Source organism: Biomphalaria glabrata, chromosome 5 (assembly GCF_947242115.1).
Source record: "Biomphalaria glabrata chromosome 5, xgBioGlab47.1, whole genome shotgun sequence".
In the NCBI taxonomy this organism is placed as follows: domain Eukaryota; kingdom Metazoa; phylum Mollusca; class Gastropoda; family Planorbidae; genus Biomphalaria; species Biomphalaria glabrata.
In genome coordinates, this window is record NC_074715.1 from 14,393,442 (window position 1) to 14,418,533 (window position 25,092).

At 34.8% G+C, this 25,092-nt stretch overlaps 1 protein-coding gene across 2 annotated transcripts; it reads left to right on the forward strand.

Moving 5' to 3' along the window:
• Positions 1-84: 84 nt before the first annotated feature.
• Positions 85-23,962, forward strand: LOC106061251 (DNA repair endonuclease XPF-like). 2 transcript variants are annotated; one of them, XM_056028693.1, is made up of 23 exons: positions 85-325; positions 1,308-1,458; positions 1,895-1,991; positions 2,085-2,167; positions 3,059-3,181; positions 3,301-3,358; positions 4,065-4,217; positions 11,701-11,814; positions 12,240-12,388; positions 13,269-13,322; positions 13,461-13,530; positions 14,454-14,550; positions 15,035-15,231; positions 15,413-15,496; positions 15,969-16,097; positions 16,809-16,994; positions 17,422-17,559; positions 18,020-18,136; positions 18,239-18,325; positions 19,916-20,089; positions 20,999-21,139; positions 21,881-21,979; positions 22,869-23,962. In XM_056028693.1, the coding sequence occupies exons 2-23, from the start codon at positions 1,391-1,393 to the stop codon at positions 23,139-23,141; spliced, it is 2,691 nt and encodes an 896-aa protein (XP_055884668.1). In that variant the 5' UTR covers positions 85-325; positions 1,308-1,390; the 3' UTR covers positions 23,142-23,962. The 2 variants fall into 2 exon arrangements, with proteins under 2 accessions (XP_055884668.1, XP_055884669.1); XM_056028694.1 differs by having other exon boundaries at positions 85-318.
• The last annotated feature ends 1,130 nt before the right edge of the window (positions 23,963-25,092 follow it).

A 25,092-nucleotide genomic window follows, 5' to 3' on the forward strand; every position in this document is an offset into this window, starting at 1 on the left:
CAATATTTAAAAGATAAAAATGTTTTATTTATTTGGCAATCAACAAAGCATGCTTGAATTTTATTTTTAGGTTTTTGATAAAGAAGAGTTATTGTATATGACGCACCTTTGTAAACTTCAGCAAAAGAAAAGGGAAAAAAAAAAAAAAAAGAAAACAAAAATGGACCAAAAATATTATAATATAAATAATATCTAGATTCTAGATCTACTACAGTCTAGATCTAATCAAAATTTAGACTGATGCAGATCTAGACAGTAACAAGTACCTCAACTTCTAGATCTAGTATCATCTAGATATAGAATCTAGAATTCATACACGTTACACGTAACGATACTTACTTATTTACTTATTATCATTCAATGATTCATTAAATCATTATTATTATTATTCATACTCTGTTAAACTCTGTAACACTCTGTTACTCTGTTATCTGTTGTAGAGTCAGTAACTGACCCGCCGAGGCGACAGGCGATACGTTAACGTTGACTTGAGAATAAATAAAATAAATTGAATTTGAATATAATAACACTCAGTGTGACTCAGACCAGACTCAACTCAGATAACAGTGTTACACTAACAGACTCAGTCGTCTCAGTTCACAGTTTGCACAATAAGAAAGACTTATTTAAACTTTTAGGTACTTTAACTTTTAGTTTTAAGTTGGCCCTATAACTGGGTATAACTTAGTAAACGGAATGTTGCGAAAAATAATTTTTGGCGCTCACATTCATGATCATTGATTACCAAAGTGACAATATTAGACTTAGACACTAACAACTAACTCAGACTCAGTGATAGTGACTTAGTTAGTATTGAACATTTGAAGTAAAATTACTATTAATTCAACTTGAATTCAAGTCTATTCAAGTATTAACACCTAAAATATAAATTATAACATAGATCTATATTATTATATTATAACTAATATAACACTTACACTAGAATGTGACTAGAAAAGTAGAATTAAGAATAGTAAAATTTTTATTAAAAGGCAACACGAAACTGACCAAACAACTAATAATTGATATACTAGTATATTATATACACACTATTATCAATGTCTATATACTACTTTTATAAATACTATATCTGTATTGCATTGACAATAGTCTAAAACTATAGCCTATAGATTCTATTAGATCATACAAGAATAAAATTGGAAGTCTACCAAGAGTCTAGATTTACAAAATAAAATGTGTTTTTCTACCATAATATAAACAGGGTGACTTGAGAAATGAGAGATGTAACAGTCCAGAAACATGTCATTCACTCTATTCTCTTAATAATTTCATTGTTATATATACAGGCTAAGCTGCATCTAGTACAGGTCATTGTTTTAGTACTTATACGAAGAGAATTATAATAGAACTTGCAAGAACATTTAAAAACATGTTGGAGTTTGAGAATCAAATATTTCTGGATACTTTCCAAGAAGATGGTTTGCTGATAATGTCAAGGTAAGTCATGCATGTCCTAATATATGTGTATGTGATTATCAATGTTTATTGTTTTTTAAAGTTCTTTGATCTAAGTAAAATACATTAAATGTAAATAAATAAGCTCCATTTTTCTTACATGACGAAGACACCACTATAGTGATCTTGAATAGGGCTAATATGAACATATATGCACCATTATAGATACTATCTTTTTAACTAAGAATATATTTAGGTTTAATTCATAATTATATTTTGTGGTGAACTGGTAAAATAAACTTGTTCATTTATTTTAATAGTTTCTAAATATTTTGAGGAAAAATACAAATATACAGGATCACCTGTGTTTCTGCATAATATATGCAGATTTAATTAATTCTATTGTTTCAACACTTTCATATCTAATTTTTAAAATTTATTTTAGAGGTAACTGATGAAGCATGCTTTTTTTTTTCAGAGGTCTTGGTATCAATCGCATATTTGCAGAATTTTTGAAAGTGTACTGTGACCCTGCCAGTTTAGTCCTAGTTTTAAATACAACACCTGCAGATGAGGTAGCGCACTAGTTTTTTAAAAATCCTTTTATCTATACAAATTCTTTTAAAAAGATGTCATTTTCATTTTTATTTTTATTTTTTTCTCTTTAGTCATATTTCACAGAGCTTCTTGAAAAGCAAGGAATCTCAAATCCTCCTAAAATAATCACCAATGAAATCAGTGCTTCAGAAAGGTATGTAGCTTTACTGATCAAATAAAAAAACAAACCTTTAATGTGTTTATAATATGCTGGCACTCCATATCTATTTAACTGCTTTTCATCATAAATACTATCAGACTCCTAAGTGCTTACCAAAACATTTTCTGCTGCTTTAAATTCAATTTGAGATGTATATATATATTTTTTTTTATTTGACTTTATGTTATGTAAATGGATAGTTGTTTATTAGTAAGTCTTTCACATGACCTGATATAGTCAGAGTAAAAGTTCTCGTTATTGCAGTAGTCTCTCATTTCTGATATAGATAGGGTAAATGTTAACTAGACACTATTAATATGTTCTAGACACTATTAATATGTTCTAGACACTATTGATATGTTCTAGACAATAATGATTCAGTCAATGATCTGCAATTCTTTTTTGTCATCCATGTTATTATTGTCTTACAATTATTTTCTGGTTTATAAAATGTATTTAAATACCTCATTGCTTTACAATAACTAAATCTAAGCAAGGCTGCACTATGAAAGGTTGACATATTAATATTGTTTATAGAATACTTGACACTTAAAGTACTTTTGAAGGATTCTCTAAGATTTAACTTTAGATGTTGCCCACCTTTGATACCACGCTGATGTAGTCCTGTGGTTAAAATTTTTCAAGCAACTCTTTTTTTTTGTGTATTTTTCTTACATCCTCCGATTTGCGTTTCAAAAAATGTTTATTGTTTTTAGTCTTTTGTTGTACTTGTCATCATAGGTCATCACTTTCTTTCCTCTCATTGTTTTCAAGCTGATAACTTATATTATGTCATTTATATAACAATAGAATGTTATATAATTGTATTGAGCACCATATCATTCCAATACAAGTTTACTTAGATACTCTTTCATTTTTTTTCAGGCAGTTAACATATGCCCAAGGTGGTGTTTTGTTTATAACATCCAGAATTTTGGTAGTTGACCTTTTGACTGACCGAGTTCCGGTCGAACATGTCACTGGCATCATGGCCTATAAAGCTCACAAGTAAGTTTATAAAATATCACAGCATCATGTATTTTCTCATAGATGTACTAGTCCATTGTAATTTTGATACTTTAGATAAAATTATATACATTTATGTATAATTGTTTCTCTATGAACAGAATTATTGAGTCCTGTCAGGAGGCATTCATTTTACGGCTGTATAGGCAGAAAAACAAGGTCATTTTTTTTTTGTTATTGTAAAGTTTGTTGTTTGCATCCTTATGTTAGTCTATGAATTTTGTTTGTGAGAGCAGTGGTTTTGAAAACAAATTATTCTGATGCAAAGGTAAAGCTCTACTCATTAGTAGCCAAGATAAGTAATGTTAAGTTTAACTGTGTGTGTGACTAATATTAACAAGGCTTTTCATGTTAATAGCATAATGACCAACCACCTCTTCTTTAGCCAACAAATGTTTGGTGCTCATTAGAACTGGGTGGTCAAGTGCCAATGTGTTAAATGCTGAATGAGGGGGTCTTTAGTTTGAAAACCAGTAAGGGCTAGGGCTTTTAATTTAGGGTGTCCCAGAGTACTTAGCAAACTATAATGTGACAAGTGATGAAAGTTTATTTGAGACAATGTTATTATGTTTTGTATTCATACAATTATTACAATGACAAGGATTTTTTAAATTAAATTTTTATACAGATCTAGTTCGAGGATAAGGCTGCTCTCTTTTGTTTAGACAGACCTTTTTTTTTTTGGCATTAGTTTGATTTATATACTTTTTACTATTTATTTATCTTCATGTAGTTATTTAAAAACAGATAAATAGCTGCATGGTGTTAATTCAGATTGGTTAGTTTGTTGAGAATCTCCTTCAGATTGTATTATGCTGTTATTAAATGATTTTTTTTTCTTAAACCTTGTCTGTACATTTTCTAGACTGGTTTCATCAAAGCCTTTACAGATAACCCTGAGGCTTTCACTAGTGGGTTTTGTCATGTAGAAAGAATGATGAAAAACCTGCATGTCAAAAAACTGTTCCTTTGGCCAAGGTTCCATGCAAGTGTTGTGTCTTCGTTAAAGAAACACAAGGTTAGCCATGTGAATTATTTATATCTTGTTTGATTTGTTTTACTTGAACTTTTTAATTTTCCCCCTTAGGACAACTTATTTAGCAACAAATATTATACTAGAGGCATGAGGGAAAAAAATGAAGTAAAGGACATGAAAGCTGAGATATTAGATCTGAATCCAATTTGATTAAATCAGTTCTCTGTGGAGTCAATACTTCATGGAATCAGTAGTCTGTGGAGTCAATACTTCATGGAATCAGTACTCTGTGGAGTCAATACTTCATGGAATCAGTACTCTGTGGAGTCAATACTTCATGGAATCAGTACTCTGTGGAGTCAATACTTCATGGAATCAGTACTCTGTGGAGTCAATACTTCATGGAATCAGTACTCTGTGGAGTCAATACTTCATGGAATCAGTACTCTGTGGAGTCAATACTTCATGGAATCAGTTCTCTGTGGAGTCAATACTTCATGGAATCAGTACTCTGTGGAGTCAATACTTCATGGAATCAGTACTTCATGAAATCAATACTCTGTGGAGTCAATACTTCATGGAGTCAATACTTCATGGAATCAGTTCTCTGTGGAGTCAATACTTCATGGATTCAGTACTCTGTGGAGTCAATACTTCATGGAATCAGTTCTCTGTGGAGTCAATACTTCATGGAATCAGTACTCTGTGGAGTCAATACTTCATGGAATCAGTACTCTGTGGAGTCAATACTTCATGGAATCAGTACTCTGTGGAGTCAATACTTCATGGAATCAGTACTCTGTGGAGTCAATACTTCATGGAATCAGTACTTCATGGAATCAGTACTCTGTGGAGTCAATACTTCATGGAATCAGTACTCTGTGGAGTCAATACTTCATGGAATCAGTACTCTGTGGAGTCAATACTTCATGGAATCAGTACTCTGTGGAGTCAATACTTCATGGAATCAGTACTTCATGGAATCAGTACTCTGTGGAGTCAATACTTCATGGAGTCAATACTTCATGGAATCAGTTCTCTGTGGAGTCAATACTTCATGGAATCAGTACTCTGTGGAGTCAATACTTCATGGAATCAGTTTTCTGTGGAGTCAATACTTCATGGAATCAGTACTCTGTGGAGTCAATACTTTATGGAATCAGTACTCTGTGGAGTCAATACTTCATGGAATCAGTACTCTGTGGAGTCAATACTTCATGGAATCAGTACTTCATGGAATCAGTACTCTGTGGAGTCAATACTTCATGGAATCAGTACTCTGTGGAGTCAATACTTCATGGAATCAGTACTTCATGGAATCAGTTCTCTGTGGAGTCAATACTTCATGGAATCAGTACTCTGTGGAGTCAATACTTCATGGAATCAGTACTCTGTGGAGTCAATACTTCATGGAATCAGTACTTCATGGAATCAGTACTCTGTGGAGTCAATACTTCATGGAATCAGTACTTCATGGAATCAGTACTCTGTGGAGTCAATACTTCATGGAATCAGTACTCTGTGGAGTCAATACTTCATGGAATCAGTACTCTGTGGAGTCAATACTTCATGGAATCAGTACTCTGTGGAGTCAATACTTCATGGAATCAGTACTTCATGGAATCAGTACTCTGTGGAGTCAATACTTCATGGAATCAGTACTTCATGGAATCAGTACTCTGTGGAGTCAATACTTCATGGAATCAGTACTCTGTGGAGTCAATACTTCATGGAATCAGTACTCTGTGGAGTCAATACTTCATGGAATCAGTACTTCATGGAATCAGTACTCTGTGGAGTCAATACTTCATGGAATCAGTACTCTGTGGAGTCAATACTTCATGGAATCAGTACTCTGTGGAGTCAATACTTCATGGAATCAGTACTTCATGGAATCAGTACTCTGTGGAGTCAATACTTCATGGAATCAGTTCTCTGTGGAGTCAATACTTCATGGAATCAGTACTCTGTGGAGTCAATACTTCATGGAATCAGTACTCTGTGGAGTCAATACTTCATGGAATCAGTACTCTGTGGAGTCAATACTTCATGGAATCAGTACTCTGTGGAGTCAATACTTCATGGAATCAGTACTCTGTGGAGTCAATACTTCATGGAATCAGTTCTCTGTGGAGTCAATACTTCATGGAATCAGTTCTCTGTGGAGTCAATACTTCATGGAATCAGTACTCTGTGGAGTCAATACTTCATGGAATCAGTTCTCTGTGGAGTCAATACTTCATGGAATCAGTACTCTGTGGAGTCAATACTTCATGGAATCAGTACTCTGTGGAGTCAATACTTCATAGAATCAGTTCTCTGTGGAGTCAATACTTCATGGAATCAGTACTCTGTGGAGTCAATACTTCATGGAATCAGTTCTCTGTGGAGTCAATACTTCATGGAATCAGTACTCTGTGGAGTCAATACTTCATGGAATCAGTACTCTGTGGAGTCAATACTTCATGGAATCAGTACTCTGTGGAGTCAATACTTCATGGAATCAGTTCTCTGTGGAGTCAATACTTCATGGAATCAGTACTCTGTGGAGTCAATACTTCATGGAATCAGTTCTCTGTGGAGTCAATACTTCATGGAATCAGTTCTCTGTGGAGTCAATACTTCATGGAATCAGTACTCTGTGGAGTCAATACTTCATGGAATCAGTTCTCTGTGGAGTCAATACTTCATGGAATCAGTACTCTGTGGAGTCAATACTTCATGGAATCAGTACTCTGTGGAGTCAATACTTCATGGAATCAGTACTCTGTGGAGTCAATACTTCATGGAATCAGTACTCTGTGGAGTCAATACTTCATGGAATCAGTACTCTGTGGAGTCAATACTTCATGGAATCAGTTCTCTGTGGAGTCAATACTTCATGGAATCAGTACTCTGTGGAGTCAATACTTCATGGAATCAGTACTCTGTGGAGTCAATACTTCATGGAATCAGTACTCTGTGGAGTCAATACTTCATGGAATCAGTTCTCTGTGGAGTCAATACTTCATGGAATCAGTACTCTGTGGAGTCAATACTTCATGGAATCAGTACTCTGTGGAGTCAATACTTCATGGAATCAGTACTCTGTGGAGTCAATACTTCATGGAATCAGTACTCTGTGGAGTCAATACTTCATGGAATCAGTACTCTGTGGAGTCAATACTTCATGGAATCAGTACTCTGTGGAGTCAATACTTCATGGAATCAGTACTCTGTGGAGTCAATACTTCATGGAATCAGTACTCTGTGGAGTCAATACTTCATGGAATCAGTACTTCATGGAATCAGTACTCTGTGGAGTCAATACTTCATGGAATCAGTACTCTGTGGAGTCAATACTTCATGGAATCAGTACTTCATGGAATCAGTTCTCTGTGGAGTCAATACTTCATGGAATCAGTACTCTGTGGAGTCAATACTTCATGGAATCAGTACTCTGTGGAGTCAATACTTCATGGAATCAGTACTCTGTGGAGTCAATACTTCATGGAATCAGTACTCTGTGGAGTCAATACTTCATGGAATCAGTTCTCTGTGGAGTCAATACTTCATGGAATCAGTTCTCTGTGGAGTCAATACTTCATGGAATCAGTACTCTGTGGAGTCAATACTTCATGGAATCAGTTCTCTGTGGAGTCAATACTTCATGGAATCAGTACTCTGTGGAGTCAATACTTCATGGAATCAGTACTCTGTGGAGTCAATACTTCATGGAATCAGTACTCTGTGGAGTCAATACTTCATGGAATCAGTTCTCTGTGGAGTCAATACTTCATGGAATCAGTACTCTGTGGAGTCAATACTTCATGGAATCAGTATTCTGTGGAGTCAATACTTCATGGAATCAGTACTCTGTGGAGTCAATACTTCATGGAATCAGTTCTCTGTGGAGTCAATACTTCATGGAATCAGTATTCTGTGGAGTCAATACTTCATGGAATCAGTACTCTGTGGAGTCAATACTTCATGGAATCAGTATTCTGTGGAGTCAATACTTTATGGAATCAGTTCTCTGTGGAGTCAATACTTCATGGAATCAGTACTCTGTGGAGTCAATACTTCATGGAATCAGTTCTCTGTGGAGTCAATACTTCATGGAATCAGTACTCTGTGGAGTCAATACTTCATGGAATCAGTACTCTGTGGAGTCAATACTTCATGGAATCAGAACTCTGTGGAGTCAATACTTCATGGAATCAGTACTCTGTGGAGTCAATACTTCATGGAATCAGTACTCTGTGGAGTCAATACTTCATGGAATCAGTACTCTGTGGAGTCAATACTTCATGGAATCAGTACTCTGTGGAGTCAATACTTCATGGAATCAGTACTCTGTGGAGTCAATACTTCATGGAATCAGTACTCTGTGGAGTCAATACTTCATGGAATCAGTACTCTGTGGAGTCAATACTTCATGGAATCAGTATTCTGTGGAGTCAATACTTCATGGAATCAGTACTCTGTGGAGTCAATACTTCATGGAATCAGTTCTCTGTGGAGTCAATACTTTATGGAATCAGTTCTCTGTGGAGTCAATACTTCATGGAATCAGTACTCTGTGGAGTCAATACTTCATGGAATCAGTTCTCTGTGGAGTCAATACTTCATGGAATCAGTTCTCTGTGGAGTCAATACTTCATGGAATCAGTACTCTGTGGAGTCAATACTTCATGGAATCAGTACTCTGTGGAGTCAATACTTCATGGAATCAGTACTCTGTGGAGTCAATACTTCATGGAATCAGTTCTCTGTGGAGTCAATACTTCATGGAATCAGTACTCTGTGGAGTCAATACTTCATGGAATCAGTACTCTGTGGAGTCAATACTTCATGGAATCAGTACTCTGTGGAGTCAATACTTCATGGAATCAGTACTCTGTGGAGTCAATACTTCATGGAATCAGTACTCTGTGGAGTCAATACTTCATGGAATCAGTACTCTGTGGAGTCAATACTTCATGGAATCAGTACTCTGTGGAGTCAATACTTCATGGAATCAGTACTCTGTGGAGTCAATACTTCATGGAATCAGTACTCTGTGGAGTCAATACTTCATGGAATCAGTACTCTGTGGAGTCAATACTTCATGGAATCAGTACTCTGTGGAGTCAATACTTCATGGAATCAGTACTTCATGGAATCAGTACTCTGTGGAGTCAATACTTCATGGAATCAGTACTCTGTGGAGTCAATACTTCATGGAATCAGTACTTCATGGAATCAGTTCTCTGTGGAGTCAATACTTCATGGAATCAGTACTCTGTGGAGTCAATACTTCATGGAATCAGTACTTCATGGAATCAGTACTCTGTGGAGTCAATACTTCATGGAATCATTACTTCATGGAATCAGTACTCTGTGGAGTCAATACTTCATGGAATCAGTACTCTGTGGAGTCAATACTTCATGGAATCAGTACTCTGTGGAGTCAATACTTTATGGAATCAGTACTCTGTGGAGTCAATACTTCATGGAATCAGTACTTCATGGAATCTGTACTCTGTGGAGTCAATACTTCATGGAATCAGTACTTCATGGAATATGTACTCTGTGGAGTCAATACTTCATGGAATCAGTACTCTGTGGAGTCAATACTTCATGGAATCAGTACTCTGTGGAGTCAATACTTCATGGAATCAGTACTTCATGGAATCAGTACTCTGTGGAGTCAATACTTCATGGAATCAGTACTCTTTGGAGTCAATACTTCATGGAATCAGTACTTCATGGAATCAGTTCTCTGTGGAGTCAATACTTCATGGAATCAGTACTCTGTGGAGTCAATACTTCATGGAATCAGTACTCTGTGGAGTCAATACTTCATGGAATCAGTACTCTGTGGAGTCAATACTTCATGGAATCAGTTCTCTGTGGAGTCAATACTTCATGGAATCAGTACTCTGTGGAGTCAATACTTCATGGAATCAGTACTCTGTTGAGTCAATACTTCATGGAATCAGTACTCTGTGGAGTCAATACTTCATGGAATCAGTACTCTGTGGAGTCAATACTTCATGGAATCAGTTCTCTGTGGAGTCAATACTTCATGGAATCAGTTCTCTGTGGAGTCAATACTTCATGGAATCAGTACTCTGTGGAGTCAATACTTCATGGAATCAGTTCTCTGTGGAGTCAATACTTCATGGAATCAGTACTCTGTGGAGTCAATACTTCATGGAATCAGTACTCTGTGGAGTCAATACTTCATGGAATCAGTACTCTGTGGAGTCAATACTTCATGGAATCAGTTCTCTGTGGAGTCAATACTTCATGGAATCAGTACTCTGTGGAGTCAATACTTCATGGAATCAGTACTCTGTGGAGTCAATACTTCATGGAATCAGTACTCTGTGGAGTCAATACTTCATGGAATCAGTTCTCTGTGGAGTCAATACTTCATGGAATCAGTACTCTGTGGAGTCAATACTTCATGGAATCAGTACTCTGTGGAGTCAATACTTCATGGAATCAGTACTCTGTGGAGTCAATACTTCATGGAATCAGTACTCTGTGGAGTCAATACTTCATGGAATCAGTACTCTGTGGAGTCAATACTTCATGGAATCAGTACTCTGTGGAGTCAATACTTCATGGAATCAGTACTCTGTGGAGTCAATACTTCATGGAATCAGTTCTCTGTGGAGTCAATACTTCATGGAATCAGTACTCTGTGGAGTCAATACTTCATGGAATCAGTACTCTGTGGAGTCAATACTTCATGGAATCAGTACTCTGTGGAGTCAATACTTCATGGAATCAGTACTTCATGGAATCATTACTCCATGGAATCAATACTTTGTGGAATCAGTACTCTTTGGGATCAATACTTCGTAAAATCAGTACTCTGTAGAATCAGTATTTTGTGGAATCAACACATTGTGGAATCAGTACACTGTGGAATCAGTACTCCATGGAATCAGTACTTTGTGGAATCAGTACTCTAATTTATAGTTTTGTCTCCAAAAATTGGGTCTAACTTATCTAGACTAAGAGTCATATGAGTCCTAGCATTGAGGTGATAGAATTGAACTAATACAGTTTTTTCCCTTGTGTCATGACTAGGATAAATAAATGATTGAAAATACAATTAGACATTTGCTATGTTGACAAATTGAATGAGTCTATCATAGAATTAGTTCATCATTAAACATTATGATAAAAAAGTTTATGAATGTCAGCTTGCAACTCTGATATTAAACTAAAAGTTTTTCTAAAAATGATGTCAACAAAATAGATCTAGCTGGGACAATATAAATCTAGCTGCAACATTAAATTAGTGTAAAAAATACTTGTTTGGCTTATCACTATGTACTCAACAATTTGACAGTGTTACCGTACAATCTATTTGGGGAGAGTTTAGTAAAGGTAGTTCCTCATTGTACTCTACCACAAAATATAAAAGAGAAAATCTGTATTTCACCTGATTGATTTTTAATCCTTAAAACTTTACATTAACAACAGTGGTACAAAAGTATCAATGCTATAATCATTAGATAGTTGTCAGATGTTTTCTTTCCCTTAGATAGATGTTGTGGAGGTCCATCAGACAATGACTCCTGCAATGACAGCCTGCCAGACATCTTTGTTGGATCTGATCAATGCCTGCATCACTGAGCTCAAACGCTCCAATCCAAGCGTGAGTTCAGCTTTTCACTCAAAGTTATGAAGACAAAGTAATGTTTATTGAAAAAGTCATTAAGCATGTGGTGGCATGGTGGCTGGAGACCTGGGTTTGAATCTCGGTGAAGACTGGGATTTTGAATTTTGGGATTTTTAGGGTGCCACTGAGTTCACCCAACTCTAATGGGTACCTGACTTTAGTTTGGGAAAGTAAAGTCAGTTGGTCATTGTGCTGGACACATGATACCCTGCCTGTTAACCGTTGGCCAAAGAAACAGATGACCTAAACATCATCTGATCTTGAGATCTCCAAGTATGAAAGTGGAACTTATCTTTACTTTGTGTGTTTAAATAATAAAATTAATATCTAACTAAACTTTAAACTTAATAGTAATATGATTAAATAAAGTTTTCAGATGAAATACTATTTGTACTGTACAGATTGACACAGATGAAATAACAGTTGAAAATGCCTTATCAAAATCATTTGAAACTATTATTAGACTCCAGCTGGAGCCAGTGTGGCATCAGCTTAGTGCTAGGACTCGACAACTCGTTGCTGATCTTAAAACACTCCGGCTAATTTTAAGGTTAGTTTCCAGTTTCAATTACATTTCAGAAAAACTTATATTTTTTCTCTCTGAAAGGGTTTGTCTTAGCTTTAATCACTCAACTTAGTTCTTTTGATAGGTTTAAAACTTCAATAAAATCTGAGGCAAAAAAATATGTCATGACAGGGACTTTGTAATATTGAATGTCTAAAATCTGAACTGAAAGTTAGTGGGATGTTTTTGAGAAAAAAAGTAAACAAAAAATTTATTATAAGGGGTGAATTTTTTTACTTTCATGTTTGGTTTCCCAAATATTTTGTTTGTCCTTTCAAAATGAATTGTTGAATAAATCGAACTCTGTTATTTTAAATGATGCCTGTCTCTCTCTCTCTCTCTCCTCTCTCTTTCTCCCCCCCCCCCTCCCATCTGAAACACACAAAGTAAAAGATGTACGCAACTATATAATGTAAATATTCCATTGAGAAAAACAAACATTTTGGGTCCATCTCATCACATCATCATATTACTTGAAGGTTCATTCTTTAAATCCAGCTGAATCTTAAGAGTCATGTTTTACATCTCAATATATCAGTGGTTTATGCTCGAAGCCTTGTAATATTTAGCATTTAGTTTTAAAGTTGTGATTTAATCAAATGCATTGAACAATGAAGACTTAAAATTGTAAAACTCATCAGCATCATTAGCAATTTTTTTTTTCTCAGCTTTAATTACTGCCTTAAAATAAGATAAGTGGTCAATTAAGTGGTCACTATTACAAATCTCTGTATCTGTTTCTTTAGTTTTCAGTCCAGCGTTGGTTTTTAAAACTTGTATAAGTTAATATTTAGAACCCCTTGGCTTACAAATACTGATACGCCAAACTTAATTCAAACATACATTCCATTTTTACTCTCTGCAGGCACCTGACTCAATATGATGCTGTTACTTTCTTCAGTTTAGTTCAGTCTATAAGGTAATTCCAATGATCATTAAAATCTAGCTAGTTTCTAAAATAAAATGTTACAACAGACACATTTATATTAGGCCTATATATACATTTTTATTGGTGTGTGTATTATAACAATATAACATTGAAAAAAATATTTTTCAGGACTAGTGAAAAACTTTTTGGCCAAAATACAGGCTGGCTGTTTCTAGATGCTGCTGATAGTTTATATATGGTAAGTAGAATAGATATGAATGCTGAGAGTTTATATATGGTAAGTAGAATAGACATGAGTGCTGATAGTTTATATATGGTAAGTAGAATTGATATGAGTGCTGAGAGTTTATATATGGTAAGTAGAAAAGGAAAAAGTCTCACCTATCAAGATAGGCAACTGAATAATTATAGAGCTTGGAGACCAGTATTTGTGTTCAGTATTTGACAATTCTATTTTAACTGCCCTATTAATCTATAGATCATGGGCTAAGTAAAAAAAAAAGTAAAGTTCCCCTTTCAGACCTTGTGATCTATAGGGCAGATGATGTGAAGGTCATCTGTTTCTGTGACCTATTGTTTGCGAGGGTGTGATAATAAGCCAGCGCAACAAACAACTGCCTTTACTTTTCCCCAACTAATGTCAGGTACCCATTAGAGCTGGGTGGACTCAGAGGAGCCCAAAGATCCCTAAATTAAAAATTCTAGTCTACACCAGGATTTGAACCCAGGACCCCTGGTTTGGAAGCCTAGTGCTTTAACGCTCAGCCACCGCGCTGCTAGATCATGGGCTAAGCAAATTGAATATTTTATACTACCAGTCAAGACTTTATGTTATTTTAAATAAAAAAAAAACAGGAGTGAGATTTTAGTGCATCTGGCAAATTAGAAATGGGCAACATATATATATATATATATATATATTTCAATGAAGATTCATGTGAATGTATTTAGGTTAACTGTCTAAATTAGAATGTTCTAGCTAGGCTTACAGGCTTGTTTTTAATGCTTCTAACATACAAAAATAAAACAAATCAATTCTTCTACCAGATTGGGTTCTAAATTTACGTAACATACTTGTGATTTTTTCTTCTTCAATAACTTTTTTAGGTATAAAAGAATCATAAATGAGAATTATGTTTTTTTTTATACATTTTTCTATAGCAAGCCAAACTCAGAGTATATGGGAATGTGCAATGCTCAAAATCTTCCAGTAAAACTAAAGAGGACAATAATGGTCAAGAGAATTCAGATGAAGATGGTTTGTATATTGTTCTTATTGTGTTGCTTTTCTAATTGGAAATTTCCATACATGGCAGAAAAACTATAAATAGCCAGCGTTTTGGTGTATCCGGTGTACAAAATACAGGAAGTGTTGATAAGTTAGGTGTTTTTTAAAAAGATGTAAGAGCAATTTTTTGTGCACATTTTTAGAACCACAGAATCAAGTTATCTAAACTCTTCTATTTGTAGAGCAAAATAAATTCAACATGGAGGAAGCATTAGACTTTCACTGTATAACTTAAAAATTTATTCTAAAACAAAATGGGCTACTAAAAGGTGGTAATCAAGGAGATTAGATATAAAGCTCAACTTCCATGCATTGGGATATTTGACAAAATTAGTGCTCAGTTTATTTCTTTCATTTGGCAACATGGAAGTTTAATTTAGTGTCCTTGACATTGTTTAGTTTATCATGAAAATCTCCAATTAAAAATGTTTTAAATTTCTATCCATTTGTACAGAAGAGACCACCAATGGCCTTGAACTTTGCCCCAAATGGCAAGCACTGAGTGAGATCTTGGAAGAAATAAAACAAGAGGAAGATGATTGTGTTGAGATATCTCCCCCTGGTCCCAGTTCAGCGAGTGATCTTCCAAAACCAGACGCTCGCATTCTAATTTGTGCTGAGGATGACCGCACCTGCAATCAAATTAAGGAGGTTGGTATCTCGAACCTTATTTAACATTTAAAACCTTTCTTCATAATGTGTTGTTTTTTTAGAATATAAAAGCTTTTCTAAGTTTGAATTGAAATCAAATAGGAATCACATTTACATGGCTAATACGAAGCTAGTCATATTTTTGTCAGAGTTATTTTGTTTTCATTCATTTTTGTTTCAGTATTTGTGTGAAGGAGGAGAGGGGCTTATGAATAAATTATTTCAAAAGTATCTGGCACTAAGGGCTGGCACCAAGCAGCAGAAAGTGAGTTCAAACTTTTAAAAAGAAAGTCTTCCCTTAAGAAATAGTTAGTTAGTTTTGAATTCTTTTATGTTTTTAAAGCAGTACATCAGTTTTGTTGTAAAAGTGGCAAAGCCCTGTTTCATCTCATAGATAAACTGTATGATTGAAAGAGAGAGCCCAAACTATACTCTTTTTAGTAATTATTCAAACAATCTCAAACAATGTTACTCTCTTTTTTTTATTATAATAATAAACACAATTCAACCTTGGCAAGGCCTGCGATGCAGCTGTTCCCAAACTGTATTGACCTTGCCATTCTTTTAGATAGATAGCTGCATGGAGAAGCGGGAAACTGCTGAGTGGACATCATTCCAACTATAACTACTGCCCATACATTCATCTCATTTCCATGGGATGATCCATAGTCATTTTGCGACTGAAGGAGGCCATATTCTATTACAATTGAACATGTTCTCTAATACTCTCCTTGCAGCCCAATGTTGAAATAGTGAAGAACAAAGAGGATAAAAAAAGCTCAAAAGTTACCAAGGAAGATCCTGTCAGTCTGACCTTGACCCAGATGTTGAAAAACTCCAACGTGGAAGATGCTGGTAATGACAAGGTGAGAATATTTGATGTGATTTATTTAGTAGATATAAGGTTTTGCACTTTCTCCCAAAACAAGTAATTTGTTTGTTGTAATCAACTATAGTTGTAGTCATGTACTTTCTTTTGAAGTTGGCTTCCAAGACTTTTCGACTTTGTAAACTCACTAAATCCCCAGAGTGTTTAGAAAACTCTCAAGCCATAGCTACTACTATTTGACCAACAAAGTTGTCTAAACCATTGTATTAATAATTAGTGCCAGTAATAGAGTGAATACATTTTAAGAACTCCAGCTGTCTCTCACAAAGAGAGACCCAAAGAAAAGCCCTTGTAGAAGAAAGGCGCAGAAGACAAAAAAAAAACTTAAAATAGACTCTGCTCACAACGGTTTTGTCAGCTTAAGATGTGCGAAAATATGCAGGTCACAAATGTGTTTGAATAGACATGTGAAACACTGTTCTCAGCCCTAATATTTCCAAGACATAGTTTTTATTACATTTTAGGAACTAAATTGAAAATAAAGTGAAAAAAAAAGTTATTAAATTGTGAATACCATTATAAAAAAACAAAACAACTATGATGTTGTTTTTTTCTTACCCAGCAGCTCAACTTTTGAGATCACCTATTTATTATTATTATTGTGTTGTATTGTCTGGCTTGTATTTTATTTCATCACATTGTGTTTCAAATCTATGATATTATGTTAAATTTTTTTTTATCTCCACAGAATGGAATTGAACCATTAGCCACATCTAAAGATATTTATTTTAGCATGGTTTTATCAGCCATGACCATTATCCATCCACTACATGGGTGTTCTGACCCCCATGGCATGAGTCGCACCCTGGAAGAGATCCAGCCCAAATATGTCATTCTTTATGACCCAGAGATAAGTGTGGTCAGGCAGCTAGAGGTCAGTATTTTGAATATTTTTATTAGTCCCTTGTCATTTCTATAATAACAATAACAAATGACTTTTTAAAATATCAATGCTGTTTACCTGTGTCACAGAAATATTAAATTCAAATGTATGTTCAAAACACTCAGATGTGGCAAATGTTCCGTGTACACTCCTGCTAGGATCAAAAGCCAGACGTTGTTGTTTTGATACTTAGAGACAGCCATAATTCTTATAATATCTTATTTTATAAATTACACTCTGAGACATACTGATGAAGTGTACCTGAAACTGAATATTTTAAGAACATTCCAAATAATGTTTAACACTTTAATTAGGAACATATCATTCACAGTGGGCTAGGTGAGTGGGCTTTGCATTATTCCCTGGTTGTTTTAAATGTCACCATTCAAAAGAGAAATGTGTACATGCTCTATTTCAGGTGTACAAAGCTTCTAGACCCAGTCAACAACTCAGGGTATACTTTATGATGTACAAGGAGTCTGTGGAGGAACAAAGGTACTTGACAATGTTACGCAAAGAAAAGGAATCATTTGAGTATCTTATTAGAGAGAAAGCTGTAAGTTTTATCAAAGCATTTTTTTTTCTACATGTTAACAAAAAGAAATTTCTTTTTTTAGTGGTCTGACTTTACATTATGAAATATTACATTATAATAATTATTAGCATAATTAAAATGAAAAAAAAAACACTCATTTTTCTGTGAAATCTAAAGAACTTAAAATAGAGTGTGTCCAGTGCCAAGGAGTAAAAAAAGCCAAAAAAGCTCCATTACTCTCCCTAGCATATGCTTTACTCATTATTGTCTCATCTTAATCTCTGACTCAAAGTTCTGGACCCTTGGTTTGGCAGTGACCAAGCGGTTCAACCCGTCTGCTACCATTTTCCCATGATGGATTGTAACTTGTAACACATTATGGTGTTTGATTGAAAGAAAAGATTGAAATTTTATAAAAACTTTCATTTACTCATTGCATAATTACAGAAAAGTCTCTTCCTGATTTTAATTTCTAATACAGACAATGGTAATATCAGAAGAACAAGATGGTAAAAGTGAAGATACTTTGGTGCGTGACCGAGGACAGAAAGCTTCCAGCTCAAGGTCAGGAGGCATTGAGCCTCAGCAGACACAGAAGGTATAAACGTATTATCTTACCTAGCCCACACATTTTAAATTATACAAGGCCTTAAATAAATCAATGACCTTTTTATTTGTGCCCATCAATATCATTCTATAGATCATTGTTGACATGAGAGAATTCAGAAGTGAGCTACCATCACTGATACACCGCAGAGGTATTGAAATAGAACCAGTCACACTAGAGGTCAGTTATCATTTTTACAAAGCTTATATCAACTCGTTCTGTCTGTCTGGTAAAAAGTTTGTAATCATTATTTTCTCAAACTTGGAACAATTATTCATTGACATAGACAAGACATAAATAAAAACAAGGTTACAAAAGACAGTTTGTGTGAAAACACAAACTCAAAATCGGCCCCCGAAGTAAAATGTTTTACATAATTCGGATAATCCTTCAGAGTTGAAGATAGTTTACTTCCTAGTCCAAACCTCCCGCAGGACGACGGGGGATGGGAGCAGGCAGGGTTTGAACCTTCGATCGTCGATAAATCCAAATGACAGTCCAGCGCGCAAACCGCACGACCAGTGGTCCACCCAGGTAGGCTTCAATATTTTCAGAAAGAAAATCCGAATGAAATTATATCAAAGACAAATGAGAGATAAGAATGGAGAAAGAAGGTTAACAGATCTTGTGTAGTGCCCCAACCGTCCCGCAGATCAAAGGATACGTGAAAGTGAATGTAAAGTTAGATGTGAACCTGGCCTAACTAGTTTGTGGTCTATAGGGCAGATGATGTAAAGTTCATCTGTTTTTGTGGCCTACGGTTAACGAGGGTGTCATGTAGCCAGCACAACGACCAACCGCCTTTGCTTTTCCCCAACTAATGTCAGGTACCCATTAGAGCTGGGTAGACTCAGAAGTTGAAAATCCCAGTCTTCACCAGGATTCGAACCCGGGACCCTCGGTTCGAACTAAATAAGTTAATTGTTTTGAAAAGGCTCAATCTCATATTCAAATCCTCATAAAAAAAAAAAAAAAAATTTCCGCTATACATAAAAAATGTTCACGAAAATGATGTTTATAAGATTACTATTTGTCTTAAATTAGGTCTAACATATAATGCATACTAATTAGCTTTTTCTTATAAAAAACTGCTTGCATAATTAATTTTAAAAATTAGAATTTTCGCTTTCAGGAAAAAAAAAAGTAGCCGTTGCATCAGAACTTTGAATGGTCTAAAATATTGTGAAGTCGGATTTTCAATATCTCTTCTAGTTTACGAGATCTAAACGGGACGGACGGACAGACATTTCGCACAAAAGTAATAGCGTCTTTTCCCCTTTCGGGGGCCGCTAAAAATAAAAATTAACCATTACTTGTAATTAATTATATATTTTGTTTGATACCAACAAGGGAACTTAATCTGTCAGTATTCAAACCCTAAATGTGTAGGGATCTGTCCCCTTAGATAATTAAACACGTTATTTCTCCACACCCATTCTCAAATCAAGTTGAAACTTTAAACAAATTATTTATTGCACCTAACAAAACATAAATCAATTAAAAAATTAACCATTTAGTCAATTATTCATTGGTAAATAATTATTTTGTTTGATCTAAAATAAGGGAAATAACTTCTACATTATTGAGAGAAATAGTTTTAAGTGTGGAGTTCTTTGTTTTAGATAAGCTTTTTGTTTGTTCTGTTCTTTGCATTCACTGGTAATTTCATGTTACATTTCATAGTTGGTGATATAGGGTCATGTACATTTTAAAGCTACTCAGAATACACACTGTGCACTTATAAACTTAATGTCATATTGCCCAGTTCAGGTTGGAGATTACATCTTGACCCCTGACATCTGTGTGGAAAGGAAAAGTGTCAGTGATCTCATTGGTTCGCTGAACAATGGGCGCCTGTATCAGCAGGCTTTATCAATGTGCAGATTTTACAAGAAACCCATGGTCCTGATAGAGTTTGATACCAACAAACCTTTTGCTTTACAGGTCAGTAACTTATTATAATAATATTTTTAAATAGACTTTTGATCCTTTTCATGCACCTATAGCATACCCAGTGTGCTTTGGTCTGTGCTTTGTTATAGGCATGTTGGGATAGGGTGTTTTGGGGAAAATGTCTCCTTTAGGCACTCCTGAGATGAACTCTATTTGGCTTTAGGGTAGGAAGGTCTACTTCTCTCATAGTGCCCTAACACCATGTGTTTTGGTATAGTACCCTCCGTTTTGCAGTCAGCTCTAATCAAATCTTGAATAAAAAAATCTAGTCTGCCTCAGGAATTGAACTTGAGCCAGATAGAATAGTATCACATAGTATGCTTGACTTGTGTGGAGAATACAAAGACTTATCATAGTATGCTTGACTTGTGTGGAGAATAAAACTTATCATAGTATGCTTGACTTGTGGGGAGAATAAAACTTATCATAATATGCTTGACTTGTTTGGAGAATAAATAAAAAACTTACTTGTGTTGGAAATAGATGACTTTGATGGCAGATAGATTACCTGACCTGTGTGGGGGAGTAAAATACCTGAAATCTGTAGGGAATAGAGTACCTGACCTTTGTGTAGAATAGATTACCTGACCTATGTGGGGTAAAAAAGAAATATTTGAAATCTGTGGGGAATAGAGTACCTGACCTGTGTGGGGGAATAGAATAACTTATTAGTGTGTGTGGAAAAGAATACTGACCTTTTGGAAAAGACTACATCATCTGTGTTGGGAATGGGAAGAGCAATGTGAGTTTGGGTATGAAGATTCTAGTTTGTAGATGGAGAGTTCTCTTCAAAATATTCGTCAGACTTTCATTCGTTGTTGCTATTTCCAATTAAAGTGTCAGTTGTGTTAAAATACAAATTAATAATAATAATAATATTTGTCACTGGTATTTCTTTAGGTGAAATCATCTGTCAGCGGGGATGTGTCACTAAATGACATTACAACCAAACTGGCTATCTTGACCATGCAGTTTCCTAAACTTCGTCTTTTGTGGTGTCCTTCACCATATGCATCGTCTGAACTTTTTGAAGAGCTCAAAGTGAGATTTACTTTTTCAATTAGTTTGATTATAATGATTATAATTACATTAGTTTGCTTAATTAGATTTATGAATGTAGATCGTGTAATTGTATTTCTTAAATGGCAAGATGGACCAACTAAATTGATACAGAAGTCTGAAAAGTTGAGTTCTTGCTATGAAAATTATAATCTATGTTAAGATAAGCTGGGCCTATTGAATTTTAATTGCATTGTTTTGTAATAAATCTTGACGTATATATATATATATATATATATGATATTTTCTAAATTAAATCTTGTGATTTAAAAGATATACTTCTTAAATTTGTTAAAATTCGTTACTTAGAAACCATGACTGGGTTTCTTCTTTGTCCACACCCCTATAACCTACAATCTTCTTCTTTGTTTGTTTTGGGTAAAATTTAAAAAAAATTTTAAAACCTTATTACTTGATTTCAGATTAGCTTTCACAAATTAAAATACTATTGAAATTTCTTAAAAAAAAAAAAAAGCACACAGTTAATTCAGAACCAGCTTCCATTTTGTTTTTAGAAGGCAATCATCATATCTTGTTACATATATTGTTGTTATCTAGTTATGATTCCTTTAATCAAAATGCATTTGCCATCAAATTATTTTTGAAGTTTTTTTTTATTTTTCAAGTTGGAAGGCAGGGGTGGGGTGACAGTTTCTTTTTTACAAAATTAAAAGTTGATTAATACCTATGTAATGATCTAGTTTTTAATCTATGTTCCTACAGGAAGGAAGACCTCAGCCCAATGCAGAAGTAGCCATGACAGTTACTGCAGTATCTTCAGAAATGCCAGACTGGACTGACAGATACAGTCATGGTCCACAGGTCAGATATTTTTAGTTTCTTATTAAAACCCTTCAGATTTTGGGAAGGGTGATACCAATGCTAACAAGATGACATGCTGTCACACTGTAAGCAGTTTGGCCTCAGAGAAACATGGCAGAGATACAATCCTGAGACTCTAAGCTCAGAATCTAAGAACTTAAAACTCTGCCAGCGTAACTCATGAAATAATTCTTTCATGGATGGTTATTTACTCTATTTTTCATCATATGCATTCTTGAGTTTAATAAAAACTACCTTGTACAAGGGCTTGAATCAGATGAAATTTAGCTCATTTCCACATTATTTTCACTCTATATACTTTGAAGTGATGAATCTAGCAATCAATTTGTGCTTAAATAAATAGGCTTCAACAGAAAAAGTTACTCTTCAATTCACAAATATTGATGATATTATTATGTTGTTGGTGTGATCCACTGTACTTATAGACTCATAGTGTTGGTGTGATCCACTGTACTTATCGACTCATAGTGTTGGTGTGATCAATTGTACTTATAGACTCATAGTGTTGGTGTGATCCACTGTACTTAAGACTCAGTTAAAATCTTATTAGCCAGAAAAATTTATTTTTATATTGGTCTAAAAATTTTATTATAACAACAGAGGACATAATCAGGGTGTTAACATTTCTGCATTTATATACTTATAGTTAACATCTTAAAAACCAGACAAATTTATTTTTTATATCAGTCTACAAATTTTATTCTAGAAAATTGAAAAGATTGCAGGCTTTTTTGTTTATAAAAATGGTTTCAATGCCTTTTTCTGAACTATTTCTGTGAAAATTAAAATGTTTCAGGGCCGTTATCTTAATTATTTCAGTGTAACTAAAAATTGTTTCATTAGCCTTTATCTTAACTATTTCTGACAGGACTTTGTTCTCCGAATGCCTGGCATCAACTCTAAGAACTATCAATCCATACTGAACAAGTTCAAAAACCTTTATGAAGTCTCACAGGCCAGTCTGGAACAGCTGACACAAGCTTTAGGAAGTTCTGTTCATGCTCAGCAACTCTATGACTTCATGCATAAGGAGCAGCGGGTTGCCATAGAGACAGGGGCTGCTGGGAACAGCAAGAAAAATTGGAAAGGAAAAGGCAAAGAGTTTAACAGTAAAAAAAAGGGAGTTAAGAGAAAGAAATAAGGGAACTGAATTGTCTTCTCTTTGATGTATGTATGTTTTGTTGTACATGTTTCGGGTGTTCCTTCAGAATATAAGATCATGACAACCTAGACCAAACCTCCCGCAGGTCGTTGGGCAAGGTTTGAACACAGGGCCTTCAAGATGACAGCCCAGAGGGATGACCACACAATAATTACCATAGGATTTAAGTGGGATTGTGTGTGAGGGTGTTAGTAAAATGTAAGTAAACGCACTGTAAAACCAGTATGTTTGATCTATGGCCTCCGTCAGTTTCCCAGCAACTAGAGTTTGTCTCATGAAAATAAGATGAAGTCTGGGCATAAGCTTTGGATGGAATGATATCACCCGTTCATCTCCACGCAGCTGATTTGTCTAAAGAAACTATACAGTTTGGGGCCATTGTCATCTCAGGCTCTACCAGAGTGTAGCACTGTGTGCTGCAAGCTGCCTAAGGGTCACGCTCCCCTGATTTTTCTTTGGGGATGGTTCCCCAAGCCTTTCCCATGTTTGGGTCTAGCTGCAATAAATAAATTGTTCATTTATATATCCTATACTAGGACTTATGAAATAATTCTACAGAACCTAAATAGTGTACCCATGAATAAATTATGCAATTTATTGTTTAATGTTAATATGTTTAAAATTGTCACTTTATATTTGCCAGTGCATCAGAATGTAATGAAAACTTATGACACTGGAGAGTTACACTATTGTGACATATATAATGTATTCCTATATTGTCAAGAATTGTACATATCATATTATGTTATTTCGATATAAAAATATTGATGTATTCAGGCTTTGTTATTAACAACAAATTTGATACAAAAAAAAACAAAAACGTTTCAGTGTTATTTGCTATAGTTATTGTTATATGGTTATGGTTTTATTGTTATAGTTATTTGTTATTATTGTTTCATAGACTGGAATACACTGGTACAAAACACAGACTAGGAAAGGTTACTGTTAAAATAAAATGTATACATTACTTCCCCTTTCATCTAATATACTCCGCAAATGTTCTGATAAGTAAGACTAAGAGGATTCAACATTTTGACCTTGAAAAAAAAAATTAAAAAATCAGGTCTAATGTGAGATACACAAATTAATGTGAAAAAAATTCTTTTGTTTGAAAAATCTTAATGAATTCTACCAGGTCATTATACATTTTCAAGGTCATTTCGCACTGTCGCACACTATTTAAACTACCCAAGTGATGGCTTTAGCAATGAATAAAAAATAAATATTAGAGATTGCTTTAGTTGCAACAAAGTAGTGCTTTGTCAGTTTATCTAAAACTAAAGTAAATAAACTGCAAGTAATGACTAGAAATAAAATTCAGAGACAGCATCAGAGATAAAGGGCATCTATACGTATTTAAAAAAAAAAGTATTTGAAAAGAATATTTGACTTAGAACATTTTGCTGGAAACTGCACATTGAATGTTTAAACAAGTTTATCACCATGGACAACAGTTTTTAAAATCTCTGTCTCTAAATATATGGCGAGATAACCAACGAAGAAGTCCTGCAGGATGCCAGGGCATCCAAGCTTTTATCAGCAGTAGACGCCTTGGCTGGCTTTTACATCTTCATAGAATGCCACAAGGTCGAATCAAACAAGACATTCTGTATTGTTATCTAATAGAAGGCAGGAAAGCCGCTGGGCGCCCACTTTGAAGGTAGACTGTTTTATGCCAGAGCGTCAAGAAACTCTTCAGAATCGACACCAACAGTTGGGAGAAAGAAGCACTGGATAGATTCACATAGAGAGCAAGCAGAAAGAGTGAAAATGTTTCAGTTTCTGGTGATTATAGATGCCCACATAGAGAGCAAGCAGAAAGAGTGAAAATGTTTCAGTTTCTGGTGATTATAGATGCCCACATAGAGAGCAAGCAGAAAGAGTGAAAATGTTTCAGTTTCTGGTGATTATAGATGCCCACATAGAGAGC